The 17,033-nt window shown below is 44.4% G+C and overlaps 1 protein-coding gene across 2 annotated transcripts in view; it reads left to right on the top strand.

Moving 5' to 3' along the window:
* Kit (KIT proto-oncogene, receptor tyrosine kinase) overlaps positions 1-17,033 on the top strand; it is a 77,523-nt gene that overhangs the window by 54,085 nt on the left and 6,405 nt on the right. Inside the window, exons 8-17 of one of the 2 annotated variants that reach the window (XM_038309643.1) lie at positions 6,650-6,764; positions 8,374-8,555; positions 10,010-10,116; positions 10,209-10,335; positions 10,602-10,706; positions 10,822-10,932; positions 12,530-12,680; positions 14,643-14,734; positions 15,276-15,403; positions 16,409-16,531. In XM_038309643.1, the coding sequence (XP_038165571.1) occupies positions 6,650-6,764; positions 8,374-8,555; positions 10,010-10,116; positions 10,209-10,335; positions 10,602-10,706; positions 10,822-10,932; positions 12,530-12,680; positions 14,643-14,734; positions 15,276-15,403; positions 16,409-16,531 (1,241 nt within the window). Of the gene's footprint in view, positions 1-6,649; positions 6,765-8,373; positions 8,568-10,009; positions 10,117-10,208; positions 10,336-10,601; positions 10,707-10,821; positions 10,933-12,529; positions 12,681-14,642; positions 14,735-15,275; positions 15,404-16,408; positions 16,532-17,033 lie in introns of both variants that reach the window. The other variant, XM_038309637.1, reaches the window with a different exon arrangement.

Below are 17,033 nucleotides of genomic sequence, written 5' to 3'. Positions count from 1 at the left end.
TGAGTTTTAAAAGGAATCTGTCAGGAGTTTATAATCATCTTGTTTAATCTTGAGTGAGTGACCTTGCCCGAGTGCCTGGAAGTTATGAAGTCGCCATCTGTCATTGTGTTTCATGTTCTTCTGTCTTGCGCACACTGTCAGTTCCCAGGACCATGCGAAACTGAGGAATCGCTCTCAGCTTGTCTTTAGAGTGGTAGTTAATCCATCTAAAAATAGTTGCCGGTCTTTTCACATTAATCTATTCATAGACTTCATACATTTATTTGAGATCTGGCAGTACTTGAATGTGTTTTTATTGTCTCTTAAACCCAGACTGAGTAATGTTTTGATGTGACTTTTAAACAGTTGTTTTAAAAAGTTATGTAAAAAAAATTAATTCTAATAATTTAATTGTTTATTTAAAATCTTTTTTTTTTTTTAAATCATTCCCTGGCACTCACTCACATCCATCCATGCCATCCTAGGGCTTGAACTCAGGGTGTCAGGCCTGGAGACCAGCACCTTTACTCACCGAGCTGTCTTAGTGGCTCATTGTGTGACATTATAAAATCTCTTCAGGGAAAGAGAATCTCTTGGGTACTAGAAGGGCTATCGATGTTGAACTAGAAGGGAAACACACAGAAACGAGCCATTAACGTCGAACCTGCATCTCTTTTCTTCGGAACGAAAGGCAGCAGTAGATGTACTTCTAAACATCTTTCTCTGCATCTCTTTTCTTCGGAACGAAAGGCAGCGGTAGATGTACTTCTAAATATCCTTCTCTGGTCCAGTGCTGCCACCATTCCTTTCCTTCGTATCTCGTGAGATAATCGTGACACTCATGGGCGTGTGTGTGAATGCCAAACCTCTTAGAGAATGCAGTCACCTTCCTAAGCCCCTGGGCCCTTTATTGCCTATGTGGCTCTTGTGGTCTAACCCTTTCTTCCTAATTAAATGGTGGAAAAGCCGAGAAATGGATTCAGTGTGTGACTGTAAACTTCGGTGCCGATGCCCCCTGGCTCTTCCTGACAGCTGCATGAGTGGTCTTTTATACTGTGGACCTTCTGCTGTGTGGAAATTTCCTTTTCATTTGAGCCAGGTGTGTTTTTACATCAAATTAGCCTTGTTCGTTTATAAATGTATGCAGGGTCGCCTCTAATTCAGTGGGAATTTAAATTAATCCAAGAATAGGTACATAATTTTGCTGTGGGCATTATGTCAATATCCTCTGAATTATGTGGCAAAATGAATTACCTACTTTGCAGAGTAGAAAAATGACATTTCAACCTGTGCCTATGCGTCTTGGCAGCCCGCATAGCTTCGTGATGGGTGTGTGGGTCCCCTGCTCACATCTGGACCACACAGCACTGAGGAGCCATGAATTGAGCTCATCGAGCCTGGCTGAAGAAGGCTTTTTCCAAGTAGAGACATTATTTGGGGATTCCATATTGAAACTAGGAGGGGTTTATGTTGTTTGTTTGTTTGTTTGTTTGAATTGTGTATGTGGTACCATGCATGTGCGTTTGCATGTTCCCATGTGTTTGCACATGCGGGTGGATAGTGTGTAGAGGCCAGAGGTTGAACATTTATTTATTAAAGCAAGGTCTCTCCCTTGAACCTTGAGCTTGCTGGTTCAGCTAGCCTAGGTAGCCAGCAAGCCCTGTCTTGGCCTCCAAGTACTGAGGTTACCGGTGGGCGGCCCAGTAGCTGTTGGGGCTCCTAGCCTCAGCTGTCATTTCCTGGCTCTTGTCCAGCAAGAGCTTTACCATTGAGCCAGCTCCCCAGCTTCTACCGGCTCTTTCTGGTGGCTTTTCAGAGCAGGGATTCAGAAAACTGGGCTCCCATGTGGCCACTGGGTTTGAGCAGCCAGAGGATCCAGAAAAAAAAAAAATTAAGTAGTTCAAAAGGTCAGAAGAATTTTGAATAAAATAAAGAATAAAACTCATCATCTAGTTGAGGTTACCACTTTATTAAGGTGGTGTTTTGTTAAAATGGGTTCTGTGTTTAAAATATATGGGTATAGGAGACCAGAGTTGAAGGTTTTATTTTTGTTTGTCCGTCGAATCAATTTCTGTTTTAAAATGCCTATTTTGGGGTTGGTAGTGTACGTAGATCAGTTTGTTGAGCTTGCTTATCATGCACGGAGGTGCCCTGGGTTTGATCCCCAACCTAAATGAGTGTGGTGTTGTACTGGAAGCAGGAGACTGGAAGATTAGAAGTTCAAGGTCATCCTTGGCTACCTAGGAAATTTGAAGTTAGCCTGGGCAAGATGAGACACAACCAAAATAGCCATTTGACACTTCTAGATACCCCTAAGAAGGGAGAAGAGATGTTTCCAAAGTATCTGTTCTGAGGATCTCTGTAACTCGTCTACACTATTCCCTTTAACTTGTTTTTAGAAGGTCAGCTGCAGGCATTTTGCTTCTGCTGCGCTGGTCTCCATTCCCTTTCATGATAACAATACTGTGGCAGAACTATAGCTTCTATCCAGACCCAACTAGGATGGCCACAAATTGTTAAACACGGCCACAGCATCACCATTCTGCCCCAGCAAACCCAGTTATCAAAACAGAAGTCCATCCTTCTGACCACTCCCCATTTGGTCTTTTATTATTTGGAGACCCGAGTCTGTCCCCTCTCTGGCTGATTATAGAGTATGGACAAACTATTCCGCGTAGGAGCTGGTTGAGGTGGACAGGGCCAGAGGTCTCTGCTCAGAGCCACTTCCTTGCAGGAGACCAAATGGAAGGCGAGTCTCCCAGCTTCCTTCTGTGTGCCTGCAGCCTCCCAGTGCTGGCTGCCAGATCTTGTTATATGTACCACATTCTTAAAATTAATTTTGCTCTTGCTTTCCACATGGACCTGATGGTAGTGAGAAGAATATTTTTCAAAATCACCAATCTGCAGCGTAAACCGGTGTTTAGGATTTTAATTGCAAGAGCAACAAATTCTCACATTTCATTAACAAATGACTGCCTACAGGCTGATCACCGTTGTTGGGGGCGCCGGGTGGCTTAAGTCTACGATGCTGTTCAAATGGAAAAGGCTAGTTTAAAAAACCTGCACAAGAAACGTGTAACTTAGACACTTCTTGGGCTTATCAAAAACCCCAACTTGGGAGGAATTAGGGAACGTGTCATTTGGTAGCCTACTTATTTCAGAATGTCTAAGAAGCGGCAGCTCTGACTTAACCTGGAGAATTGCACGAGTTATGTATCTTTAGCAGTAAAATGCATATTTAATGCCGTACATGGTGCATTGAGCCACTTATAAAATGCAGATAAGCTCAGATTTTCATTTTAGGAATCAGGTCTACCTAGCTCATTCTTTATGCATTAAACATTCTCCTAATACAACCTGCCATGGACAGCCCACGCTGGACCAGTGTGACTTAGCCTTTTCAGAACGAGGTGTCACACCACCGGTATTGAGGACAGGGCTGGCACTAAGATTCAGTAAGGGAACAAAATTGTAGGAGGAACTCACTCACAGGTCCCCACAGGCACCTTAAGGGTTAGTGATTCTGGCTCCTTCTGGCCCTGGCCTCCGTTGGGGGTCCTTTAAGGTGCTTTATTTAAAAAAACAAAACAAAACAAAACAACACAAAACAACAATGGCAACAAACCCACACAAAGTGCTGACTCAGGTCTTTAGCTTACGGAGGAAGCTGGGGGTTGGAGCAGGAATCTTCATTTAGCTTCTCTCAGAGAGTCTAATGCACATCTAAGGTTTAGGACCTGCTGAGACCCAACAGGGCAAAAAGCCATTCAACTAGCCTCAGGCAATGACCCACCTGGGAGAGGAGCTTTAAAAAAAAACAAAACAGCACTACCAAAACCGACTCAGTTAACCAACGTGGGAACTAGTAGTCCAGCCAGACCACAGCGTCGCTGGCCTCGGCCAGCCATTACGTAACTGCTACCAGGTGTTGCGCTAGAAGGCTTGGATTGTAGAGAACGCTTGTCACTAAAGCAAAGGATAATTGATGGTTCGTGTTTGCGCTGTTCCAGTTTTTTAATGAGAAATTTTTATACGGTCATGTTCACTGTATGACTAAAAAAAAAGGTAGGAAGAATAAAGTAGAAATGATCCATATGCCTTCTAGCCAGTGTCAACACTATTAACGTCATAACGTAGCCTTTTAGCATTTAGGGATTCTTTCTTCCATTGCGCTAACCCGAGAAAAGCCCGTCTTAGGACATGATGGACCTAAGGGAGAATATGTGACAAAATGAGTAGATCCCGAATGAACCTGAGATGTTTGAGTCCTGCCATCTTTGCCCCCTCTTTGTGTACTTCCCTGCTTATTGTCAATGTCAGTAATTTTTTTAGCTCCATGTGTCTATGTGTACCTATAGATTTCCTGTCTTTTGCTTCCCTGTCTTGAGAATAAGGGGACTAGGTCTCCTGGTCAGGAAAGCCACAGTAAGACTCTTCTCCCAGTTGTCTCCTTGTGACATCAATCATTTGTTCCCTTGGGTGCTCTCATATTCATCCACCAGCTCTGACTGACTATCCGCTGCCACCAGACCTCCTCTGCTAGTCTACCATGTGACTCTGGCCATTGAGAGTCTGATGGAGGAGGCAAAACGTGAATGAGCTTGAATAACAAAATCGGGTGCTCCTCAGGGCCCCAGGAATGGGGATAGAGACCTACTCACTTGGCTTGAGAGAAGTGTGGGGTCCCCTGAGAAAAGGGAGATGACTCTTGAGTCTGGAGAGACCCACCGTATGGCTCCTGCAGTCCCCAGCAAAATAGCATTCTCCTAAGAGTCCACTGTTGTTTTGTGTCCTACTTTTCAGCCTGATCCCACAGTTGCCCGTGATAATTAAATGAAACTTGCCAGATGGATGCTTTCGCAAGATGATGGCTCGTCTTCTTGCTCTATTTGCGAAAGCTGGCATTAGATCCAAATTCTCAAGGATGCTCCTACCTTGAGGATGGCTTTGGAGAGGAGTGGCTCTTTTGTTGTGGTGTTTGCCAAATGGCCTGCCATCAGCAGGACCAGGTTGAGTGACAGGTGGGTGTGTCATGCATGTGGACACCGATCCCTGCCAACCCTTCTTGCCTTCGAGGAGGTGGGGTGCTGAGCGGTGGCTCTCAGAGATGTCATTTATCATGGTTGCGTCCTTTGGGGAAATGAAGTCCTTAAGCTCCTGACCCATCTGTCTTTCTGTCTCTGATCTCGTGACTGGTTCATGTGTAATTGATGTTGAAATCCCCGCGCTTCAGGTTAAAACACTGTCACGCTGTCCTAAAGAAACAATTTACAGAGCATTAAAGGGAGATTGAAGGGTGTTAAATATTGTCCACCTAGTCTGTAGTCAACTTGTTTAATTGGGGAGAATAGCATTCCAATAGAAAGCAACCAAATCAGTAATAATAATAATAATAATAATAATAATAATTGCATCATTATACATCTGTGAGTCATTGGTTCCGTTCTTGTTTTTTTTTAATGTTTATTATATTTACTTATTTGTGTGTGTTTGTGGGCAGTGTGTGCCATGTGCCACAGCATGCTTGTGAAAGTAAGAGTGTACGAATACCACCATGTGTACACAGATATCAGAGGGCAGTTAGTGGGAGTCGGTTCTCTCCTTCCACCATGTGGGTCCTAGGAATCAAACCTACCTGCTGGGACATCTCAACAGCCCTTGTATTTAGGTTTTTGCATGCTCTGTCCTACTTACTCATCACCCTGCAAGGTGGTCACCATGGTTCCCTTTCTGTGAATGAAGAAGGGGTTAGGAGAGGGACTCAGACGCTAAATCAGTTGGGATTGTCCACTACACCCTGCCTTGCCGGTTTGTGTAGCCTGGGCTTGTCTCCAGTGATGCTGGCGACCATCTATCTACCTGCATACTATTGACTGTCTACTGCATTCGTCCTCAGAGGACTAGCATTGAGAACATCGCCCTCAGAACCATGCTGTAGAAGTTCATCTTTTCACTTGAGAAGTAATTTCAAGAATGAATTTGTTGAATATCAATTGATTATTGCAGTTATACAGGACTGTCAAATTAGAGTCTTCCTGCTGGTACAATTTATGTTTTTGCTGATTGTACTCGGGCTGTAGATACATGTGTGAACAAAACTCAGGGGCTGGTTTCCTCTTCTATTTTCTGTCTGTGTTTCATGTGAAATAAAGGTTTAAATGCTCACACTGCCCTTCACTCTTGCGATTTAGCTTTACTGTCAGTATAGCAACCCCATTCTTTTATCAGCACCACCTCTTGCACTTCTTTAAAGGAGAGCATAACTTCTATTTTTCCACAACAACTCCTAATTTCATCCATCCCAGTGCCTAGAATTTAACATGAGTGTCTGGGCAGGTAGAGTGGCTTGAACTCCTGTTGACAAGGAGTCTAAGTTGAGGATGCTGACTGTCGACCTGAAGAAGACGCCAGTCAGGTTGGTCTTGGCAGCCTGTGCTATAGAGAGTTCCTCAGGATCCCTGTGCCTTCAGGTGGACAGGCAGGGTCCGTGCAGGCCTGGACAACGTGCCCTCTGAACCCTCATGCCACCTCTGGGTGGGTGTCTCCCAGAGCAGCAAGTCAGGTTCTTCAGCGGCCTCTGGAAGGACCTAGGGATGGGATACAAAAGGATGGAGAAAGCCACCCGGGGTTGTTTGAGCAGACTAACGCATGGCTATTTCTCTCCGTACAGCTAAACCGGAAATCCTCACGTCCGACAGGCTCCCGAATGGCATGCTCCAGTGTGTGGCAGAGGGATTCCCAGAGCCCACAATAGATTGGTATTTTTGTACGGGAACAGAGCAAAGGTGAGAGGATTATTTTTGGCACTGCTTAAAATTCAGAAGGGAAGGGCTATAATTCACTTGCATTTCAAATGCGTTTTCAGGCTTACTCTTTATTTATTTTTTGGAATAAAAAGCTGCTCCTTGATTACTCTTTTTCTCCTATATCTCTGTGGCTTTTTAAGAAGGGATAATGGCTATATTTTTCCCGGCCGACATTAATTTTGTTTGCTGAAAAATGATTACTGAATGCCTTCTCTATTTTGGTGGTTATCTTTTTTGGGTTTATCATGCAATTTCTAGCCTGCAGGTAGATAAAGCAATTTCCCTGGACAGAGTAATTAGATTTCCATTCTATACACAGGAGGTAATGTGTGTGGGAAATGTGGCTGCGGTTATCATGAAAAAAATTACCTCAGAAGTTAATTGCCAAGTAACCAAAAAGTAATGATCGCACAATTACAACATACATATGGCGTTTGTGAGCAATGGCTTTGAAAAAGTGTTTCTCCTTGATTAGGCGCCCAGCCCCCCGAAACAAGGAACATCTGCCATTGTGTGGCTTTCCCTCCCTGTCCACACTTAAGCCTTAAATTGTCCTCTCGTATTACCTGAAGATGAAAATGGGGTCAATGTGCCATTTTTACACATCAAATACCTTGTTATACTCCAGCTTCAAAAGCTTAGTTTGGCCTCATGAATAGTCAGAATGGCGGTAGAAATTTTATTTTTCAAGGAAGAAGACATTTTCTGACAATGCGTCGGGATTGATCATGTTGGATTATTGTTTTGGTGTGGGTTTTAGCAGAATGTTTTGTTTGTGGGTGCATAAAAGCTCTGAACATTGTGCCTTCCATGATGTGGCCTGAGTAGGTTTCTTGTGCTCAGCAAAATGTTTACATGGAAGCGAGCTGTGTGCCAAACACTGGTCTAGCGCATACCATGCTTGGCTGCTCTGCCTTGGTGAATCTGAATTCTGGTGGGTGGAGAGAGGGAGCAGGCCAGATGAGCGACTGGCGCGTGCAGGTGTTTAGAAGGCAACAGAAAAGAGGCCTTCGGGGACTGTCTCCCAAAGAGAAGATCCTTGCAGCCAGAGTGGTCATTACACACGTGGGATGTGCTCCATCTCTGGACCTCAGGCTCCTCCCTCCCGCACTTTTTGAACCTTTCTTGTTTTCATTCTTGTTGATTTCTTACAGTTTCTTCCTCTACCCTTTTTATCTTCAATCATCATGCACCCTTTTCCAAATTCATTTCTTTCTAAGAGTCTGTGATGTGGCAGGATCTGGTGCTGGTGGCTGTTTGAATCCCTTTTCTTTCGGCCCACCTTGAGACAGTATGCCACAGAAACCTAACAGTGGAGAACTGACAGAACCTGGCTCTTGGTGTTAGGACACAGGTCCGTGTCCAATCTCTAAACCATCGCTCTCTCTTTCTGCTCTCCGACAGTACCAGAGGGCCTCCGGGGGGGGGGGCGGGGGTCAGTCTCCTCGGGCCATCCTGGACCGATGGTTGAGAAAGGGAGTTTTTACGGAGTCTGGGTTTCTAGTCGTGCACGCGTGCCAGCTGAAGGAGTCGCGTGCTTTTGTTCAGCTTCCTGGTCTAAGCCCACACTGCCGTCCTCTTGCTGTAGGTGTGCCGTTCCCGTCCCGCCCGTGGATGTACAGATCCAGAACGTGTCTGTGTCACCATTTGGGAAGCTGGTGGTCCAGAGTTCCATAGACTCCAGCGTCCTCCGGCACAACGGCACGGTGGAGTGCAAGGCCTACAACAATGTGGGCAAGAGTTCCGCCTTCTTTAACTTTGCATTTAAAGGTAACAACAAAGGTATATTTCCTTTTAATCCAATTTAAGGGGATATTTAGCGTCTGTGTACCATACCATGATCTTAACTCCATCTCATTATTGGCCATAGCATTTCTGGTAATGCCCACCTCACACCACGCTGTCGTTAAACTCTTCATTCTATGTTAGTCTGCCGCCGGTGTTTGTGCTTTTACCAGTGTAATCTTGGCCATTTTGCTTTACCGGTTCTCTTTGTGCTTGTATGAGCTTCTCGACAAGTTATATGTGTGCAGTTAAGTTGAGTAGGGGGACATTCCTGCATTATGCAGATGTATAATTAGGACACTTTAAAATTTTTTAAATGCACAGGTTGTGGTGGCACATGCCTTTAGGCCCAGCGCTGGGGAGGCAGAGGCAGGTGGATCTCTGTGAGTTCAAGGCCAGCCTGGTCTACAGAGCCAGTTCCAGGACAGCCAGAGTTACACAGAGAAACCCTGTCTCAACAAACAAACAAATAATAAATAAATAAATAAATTTAATTTAAGATTTTAGATATTTAAGATGAGTTACATTTTGTTAAATATCTATATCAAAATATTAAGTGTCCTTTTTATAATCTTGTCCGCAAATGAGTTTTCCCTCACTTCCGTGGTGTGTGTGTTTGTACATGCTTGCCCATCTGCACTGTCAGAGTCATACGGAACTCTGTGCATGCTGTGTATGTGGCCTTCTGTGACCTACACTTCTTGTCCAGCAGTTGTGTGTCCTGAGTGGCTAGCAGGCCCAATGACCCTTGAAGGCACTGATGAATGGGCACATTTGAGACAGGGAAACTGGGCTCTGGGTTTGTTTGTTTTGTTTTGTGCCCAGTCCCTGTGGTAGTTAGCATTGGCTGTAGGACCCATGCCAAAAAGCTGCATGCCCTCATCCTTTGGATATAAGGAGGGACAGAATCATAACACTCCTCTCTGTATTGTTACTTTTCCCAGGCAGAGCTACGAAAGGGTGCTTCAGAAATGCCTTTCTTCGCTGTAAAAGGCATTTATGTTCAGTGTAGAACATTTGGAAAACATAAGAGCACAGAAAGAAGAAAATGCAAACCACCCAGAAAGAAAACCCATGCAGACGTTGCTTTTCAGTGAAAGCAACGTAACATTATGTGTATGCCACAGAAAGTTCATTTTCTTTGTAATCTGGTCCCCACTCACATCTTTAAAGATGCCCATGTATCCAGTGAGGTTCGAGTGGGTGTGGCACGGTGTCAGAGCTCCATCCCTAGCACATAATGATCGTATAATAGTGACAATAATGTACTAACATAAAGGAAGGAAGGAAAGAGAGGGAGGAGTTACGTCTCTGAGTACCAAGAATACGATGTGTCCCCTGCATGCGCCATGAGAGCAGTGGTTCGGCTGGGGACAGGTGGTGGAAGCCAGGCCGTTGTCCTGCCAGCAGCTCACCATCACAGTTCTCTTCCCTTGCAGAGCAAATCCAGGCCCACACCCTGTTCACCCCGCTGCTGATTGGCTTTGTCATCACGGCTGGCATGATGGGCATCATCGTGATGGTTCTCGCCTACAAATACCTACAGGTGACCATTGACTGTGCTCTCCTCCCCCGGATGCCACAGGGACCGAGGCGCTGATTGTTCACCGGTGACGCGGCTTTCCCTTTCTCTTCCAGAAACCCATGTATGAAGTACAATGGAAGGTTGTCGAGGAGATAAATGGAAACAATTATGTTTACATAGACCCGACACAACTTCCTTACGATCACAAGTGGGAGTTTCCCAGAAACAGGCTGAGTTTTGGTCAGTATGAAGCAGGGGCTTTCCGCGCAGCACTTTCTGTGTACACATAACAGTGATTTTAAGGAACCTGCATAGCTTCCTTTGCCTTGTTTCACCTGAAACAAGAAGTGCTTTCTGTCAAACCGTACAGAAGTTGGATGGGTTGGCACAAGGAAACAGTACAGCGAAGTGTCTCCAGACATACGCACCCTCGGTTGCCTTGTTGCTTTTGGAACCTCCTAAGTGTCCGCCGGGTCTTCCCGCTGACCTTGTCTTCCTCTCTAAAGGGAAGACGCTGGGTGCCGGTGCCTTCGGGAAGGTTGTTGAAGCCACTGCATATGGCTTAATTAAATCGGATGCTGCCATGACGGTCGCGGTGAAGATGCTTAAACGTAAGTGAGTGCAGGGCCCGGGCGTTCGCTGCCTGTATCCACCACCACCAGTTTGCCTCATGGTTTGTTTTTCTTTTCTTTGTTTTGCTAAAATACAGTGTTTTTTTCATTTTAGCAAGTGCCCATTTAACCGAACGGGAGGCCCTGATGTCAGAACTGAAGGTCCTGAGCTACCTGGGCAATCACATGAATATCGTGAATCTCCTTGGAGCGTGCACCGTGGGAGGTGAGTCCTGTTACCACAGCACCTGCAAAATAGGATTTGGATAGTGCTTAATTATAAGTTGTTTGGGAGATTTTTTTTTTTTGTCTTTAACCCAAGCGTTTTGAACTGTTTTGATAGGTTTTGTTTCCCTTTGCACTCCTAAGAATGAATTTTTTTTGTTGTTTTTGTTTTTAAATCATTTCTGTGTGTTGGGAGCCTTCAGGTTCCTGTCCTCTTGTTATTTTGAGATGTTGGCTATAGCTGTCATGCTGGGGGGTATAAAGCACTGGAGAGATACCCCATAACTGCTTTGCTGCCTCTCATTCCTCTCCCCTCGACAGTCTTATGGACTTGTCTCGATCCAGCTCTCTGCAGATCAACATTTTAACTCCCACAAGTGTGGGAGAACACACAGGATTTTTCTTTGTGTGGAGCTACACACACCCTCTTTTGCCCATTATACTTTGCATGCATGTATTGAATTATAATTGCCCCCCCCCCCCCTTAAACAGGTACAGGGATATAGCTTTTTGGTTGTATCATCCCAAGTAGGGGGTGGAGGTGAAGGAATATCCAGGATATATATAACTCACTCTCACTTATGCTCATATCAGCATGGGCTCTTTGCTGGCTCGACTCACCCAGAAAGCTTTTCTGGTCTTAAAGCTTTTTATATTGCTGGGTCGTAATTAGTCACTCAGGAGTTAATGTTCACTTGCTTGCTATATCTGAAAGTAGCCCTGAGCCTCCCACTTCTCAAATGCACACCAAATAGAGCAAGCTTTTCACTTCTGATAAAAAAATAAAAAAAGAAGAAGAAGAAGAAAAAGCTTCCGATTCTAACTCTAACCCCTTAGTCAATGTTTCCATCGAGGATGTCTTGACATTAGCAGAAGGGCTTTTGTTCTGAAGGAACAAGGTGTGTAGAGTGAGCTGTTGCTGTCTGTCCACAGCCATGGGACAGTAGGCAGGTTTGAACAGTCTCTCAAGGCAGCCCCCGTAAACTGGTGCGTCATTACCCTGTGAATTGTTCACGAGGCAGTTCCCACCCGCAGTAATTAGTGGCCTGTTAACTTCGGAGCTGCGCTTTTAAACATTCGACGCACCGACTCTTTTCAGCCAGTGATGCTCGGCGAAACGGGTGGCTTCAGGTTCTTCGCCCACTTTCCAGTCTGGGCTTAGCTGCCTGTTCCATGTGGTTACTTCCCTACCAGGCTACCGCTCGGGTCCTTCGTTTTCATAATAACATTACAGCAAGGACACAGAAACCTGTCGTACACGGAAGTGAATCAAAGGGTCCCCGCAGAGGAAGCTTGATCACAGTAGAGCCTTTGAAAGCGGTCCCTTGTGGCTGCAAAGCCAGCAGTCACGCCTGGCCCCTAACGTTCATGTCACTTAGACATCCAGGTAGAAAGGGGATTGCTTGTTTTATTTCACTCAGCACAATGCTGCTTTTTTTGATAAGTGATGTTAATAGATAGAATTATGTTGGGACTAAGAAGGCTTAGCACTGAAGCTGAATGCTAATAGCCACGGTCACCCTTGGGTAATTCTACAGGAGGCAGGATTATCTAGAGTGTATCTTGCATCTTCCTAACATTTTATTATATCCTCATAGGGCCCACCCTGGTCATTACAGAATATTGTTGCTATGGTGATCTTTTGAATTTTTTGAGACGAAAACGTGATTCATTTATTTTCTCAAAGCAAGAAGATCAGGCAGAAGCGGCACTTTATAAGAACCTTCTGCATTCAAAGGAGACTTCCTGGTAAGGCTGATTTGCATAAATAGTCAGCGTTGACAGTTCAAGGGGTCATAAGGGTTTGCAATCAAGGCTGATTCTTTTTTGAAAAAAAAAAAATGAACTGAGGTACTCTGAGGTGTGAAATCAGAATTATTAAATTATTTAAATGTGATTCGCTATTTCAGAAGTTCAGATAGTACCCTTGAAGATTCAAATTGAGATTGTTACTGATTTCTCTTAATGCATGTTTTTGTTCTTCCCTGAGCCTTGGTTTTATGGAACCGAATGTGTTTTCTACCTGTTTCTTTTTACTGTGGCTCCATTTTCTGCTTCCATTTGTGTTCCTGAGCTTGGGTCTGCAGGCATCTTCATAGTGGGATTGTTTATAGGGAAGAGGGAAAGCCTGTCATGCTGTCAGGGTAAGTCTGGGGACTGAGCAGACTGCCCAGGAGCAGTGAGCATATTTCCATATGTAGACTTCTTGTCATGACAGTGTTTTTGTGTCCCTGCCACGCCCCTCACGTCATTGTTACAAAGTCATCGCTATTAAAGAGAACATTGTTTGACCTCTGGGCCTCTCTGAGATTGGCCTGAAGGATGAGGATACAAAGGATGGAGTATATGCAGCTTCAAGGTCCTTGGAGCAAAGTTAGTTTGCTGTGTAGCATAGAAATAAGAATTATGGGCTAATGTAAGTTATAAGAATTAGTTAATAAGAAGCCCGAGCTAATGGGCCAAACAGTTTATAACAAAAAAAAAAAAAAGAAAAGAAAAGAAAGAAATCTCTGCCATGGCTCTTGTTTCCTCTTCTCAAATGTGGTTGAGTTCCGCTATGGAAGAAGCCTTCTGAGATCCGCTAAACTCAATGGAACGCCTACATGCCCTAGACCCTGTACTTTACACCGCGGCAGTTGTGTGGTGGATCTTACTTACCTCTTCTTGTCTTTACTCTGTGCCCTGGGTTCAAATCTTGGCACGAGAAACTAATGAAATTCCGTAGGAATTGGACTCTGTTTTAGATGGCAGGATTTTGTCTTCTGAAGTCTTAATTCTAGACTTTTAAGGAATGCTCAGTAAACTCTCTCCTTAAAAAAAGGGACAATCACCTTGTAAAGCTTTCCCCACTACTAACGCTTAAAGTACCAAGGGAAGCTTTGTATTTTCATTTTAGTCCTGAAAGCTTGAGTCGTTTAGTGGGGTAATGAAATGTCACAAAACCCACCTTTTGTTAGTTTTTCTTGAACACAGACTCTTCGTAAAGAGGCAGGAACCACTTTGCCTTGAGTCTGGAGCCTGGGCCCTGTGTGTGTGTTTTCCACTTTCTGAAATAATGGCCTGAATTGTTCTGTCCTGTGTGATGTTCTTTGCGCTTTGGGATCCCATATGGATTTGGAGCCACCAGCATGCTCTGAAGGAGGTTGTTGTCATGGTGTTTCTATGCTAATCAGAGGCAGGAAGTACTAGAAATCTTGAAGAGTCTCCAGCCAAATGTTGCAGATTCAAGAGGTCCAGATGGTCTAGAAAATCATCCAAATTATTGGTGTTTATCTGAACCAAACTTGGTTTTTCAAACCCTTCTTCCCTCAGTCTCTGTGTGCTTAACCATCTCCCCGCGCACATGTCTTGGAAGTGCCTTGTTAGCTTCCGGCTTGTCTGAGTAGGGGCTCATTTAGAGACCGAAGTAGTGTGAGGTAACAGGTTTGGCTCTTTTTCTCCATTAAATCACTGTAACGGGGGATGGCACTCCTCTAACCTGATCCCTACAAAAAAAGACATTCCTGGGAATTGGACCTGAGTAGTAAATGGTAAACACTCATCTCTCACAGAACTGTTTCAAAACTCTTCATTCAATGGTGGCATTACCTATCTTGACATAAAATCAGGCTGCTGCATGGCCTAGCAGCTGAGAGCCTGACCTGTCCTTGTCAGGGCTGTGTCCCCTTTCCAGTTCTGTTTCCTTCTGACTTTGGTGTTTCCTCTCTCCAGCAACGACAGTACCAATGAGTACATGGACATGAAACCTGGAGTTTCCTATGTTGTACCAACCAAGACAGACAAACGGAGATCCGCAAGAATAGGTACGTCCTTGCCAAGCGGAAAAGCAACCCGGCACTGTGGTTTTTTTGGTTACTGGGACTATGATCGAACCGTGTTCTTTATTTTTCATCTTGTCTCAGGGAGATGGGCTGGGGGTCAGGTGCTAAGTTTGTAGAAATGTGGGACGAAGATTTTGCCTCTTTCCCACTAACGGGAATGGCTGTGTCGTTCCCAGGAGGAACCTGCTGTGGCCAAGCAAGTGGCCAGTGGTTGTTAGGGCTTACAAGTAGATGTGTCAGACGAGAGCAGGTTTTTGTATCTAATATCTTACCGTTGTAGACGTGAGATTTTGAAAGTGGACCCACCATTGCCCTAAGGATTCTGAAACCCTCTCGGGGGTTATTGGCTAGCTCTATTGGCTTTGTGAGTCAGTGGCCACCTCTTCTCCTCCCTGAGGAGGTGAGTGGCCCAAGAGTTCACTCTGTTCATTCATTGCTAGCCTCTGGCACTGTGTGTGACTGCTTCTGTCGTCTCCTTACCTCTAAGGTTTTTATTGCTAAGAAACCCCTGTCTTCCTAATAGACTCCTACATAGAAAGGGACGTGACTCCCGCCATCATGGAAGATGATGAGCTGGCTCTGGATCTGGAAGATTTGCTGAGTTTCTCCTACCAGGTGGCCAAGGGCATGGCGTTCCTCGCCTCCAAGAATGTGAGTGGCAGTGAGTCTTGCAAGAGGCGCAGAGTCTTTTTTTTTTTTAAACTTGGGCATTTCATCATAGTTCTAGTTAGAATGCAGAGTGTCATTTTGAAGTGTGGTAACCAAAAGCAGAGGAAATTTCATTTCTTCACATTCCAACTGCCGTCTCTTTGGAATTCCTGCTTTAATTTCTGAGCTCGAAAGTGCAGACCTGTCTAAATGAGCTTCCACAAGTATTCTTTCCTATGCGGTGAATTCATTTAAAACTTTGGCTTTAAGATGTGGGATACGCATGTAGAAAATAGAAGGATAGTGGTTTTATCATCAAAGGCGGGAGTCAGGAGCGTGCCTCGTTGTTACTATGGCACGTAGCTGGGCTCCTGCAGGGTTAGCCCCGCAGATTGTATGTGCGGAGTGTCAGGCAGTAAGAGATCAGAGAAAGAAATGAACAATTAAGAAAAGGATGGCCAGGAGTGTGTGGTGGGGGGAAAGGATGGATTCTGGAAGGGACAGAAGTGTCCCTCAGGAGAAAGGAATCATCCCAGAGTAAGGTCACAGCGGCTACTCTAGTGATATTTCCAGGCAGCTTCTACACTAAGAGACGGGCTAAAATGAAGCTTCCTTCCTTGTGTCCTTAGGAGAGATCAAGTTGAAGCTGTGAGATGCTTTTTGAGGAGAAGACATTCAGAGATGCATACAAAATAAACTTTCGGTTTAGAAAAGCAATGTGACTATTTATAATACATTTTCCTATGAATGAAAGCCGTCGAGGGGGAGAAAGACGTTTATTTAGGACTGAGTTGGAAAGCAATTATAGCAATTAGAGCCCTGGTCGTGTGAAACACAAAATGTGAATATCATTTGCGGCATAGTTTTTATTTTTGGGCTACTAAGTACTTTAAAACAAAGTTTTTTTTTTTTTTAAAAAAAAAATGTAAACAGCATTGTAGTATTAAAAATAGTCTTCTCTTTGAGCGCTGAGATGAATGGCTGTCGCTTTCTCTTCTGCCCCAACAGTGTATTCACAGAGACTTGGCGGCCAGGAACATCCTCCTCACTCATGGTCGGATCACAAAGATTTGTGATTTTGGTCTTGCCAGAGACATCAGGAATGATTCGAATTATGTGGTTAAAGGAAACGTGAGTGCCTCTCTGTGTACTGATCTACACAGAGCATTTTGGAATCCTGGTTTCTATTATTGTCTTAATCCAACCCCTACCTTGTAATGCCAAGTATTTTAGCAAAATTTGCACGGAATGCTGAACGCTCCTACTACTAACATTTGATAATAGAATTCTTAGTTATAATTGTATAATTAGAGGGCATATGAAGGAAAGAGAAATAGCCTTAATTTTCATTATTGCCTGAGAATAGCAATGAATTTGATTTTCCTCAACTGTAACAAATGTAGACCTGAAGGTCACAGTAGGCATTTTTTTTTTTTTGAGGTTGAAGTACTATGTGAAATGACTACAGTCTAAGATGGTGTTAGAGTTAGCTATATGGAATGCTGGGTCTCGTAGTCAATATGGCTATTAGGTAGACTCATAAATAACGGTTGGTTTGTGGAACATAGCGAATTTTTCCAAGTGCTGTATTTCACCATCAGCCTTTTCTGTAACCTCAAGACAAACCTGTGCC

This window comes from Arvicola amphibius, chromosome 1, assembly GCF_903992535.2.
Source record: "Arvicola amphibius chromosome 1, mArvAmp1.2, whole genome shotgun sequence".
Classification (NCBI taxonomy): Eukaryota; Metazoa; Chordata; class Mammalia; order Rodentia; family Cricetidae; genus Arvicola; species Arvicola amphibius.
This window is presented reverse-complemented; position numbering and strand designations above follow the sequence as displayed.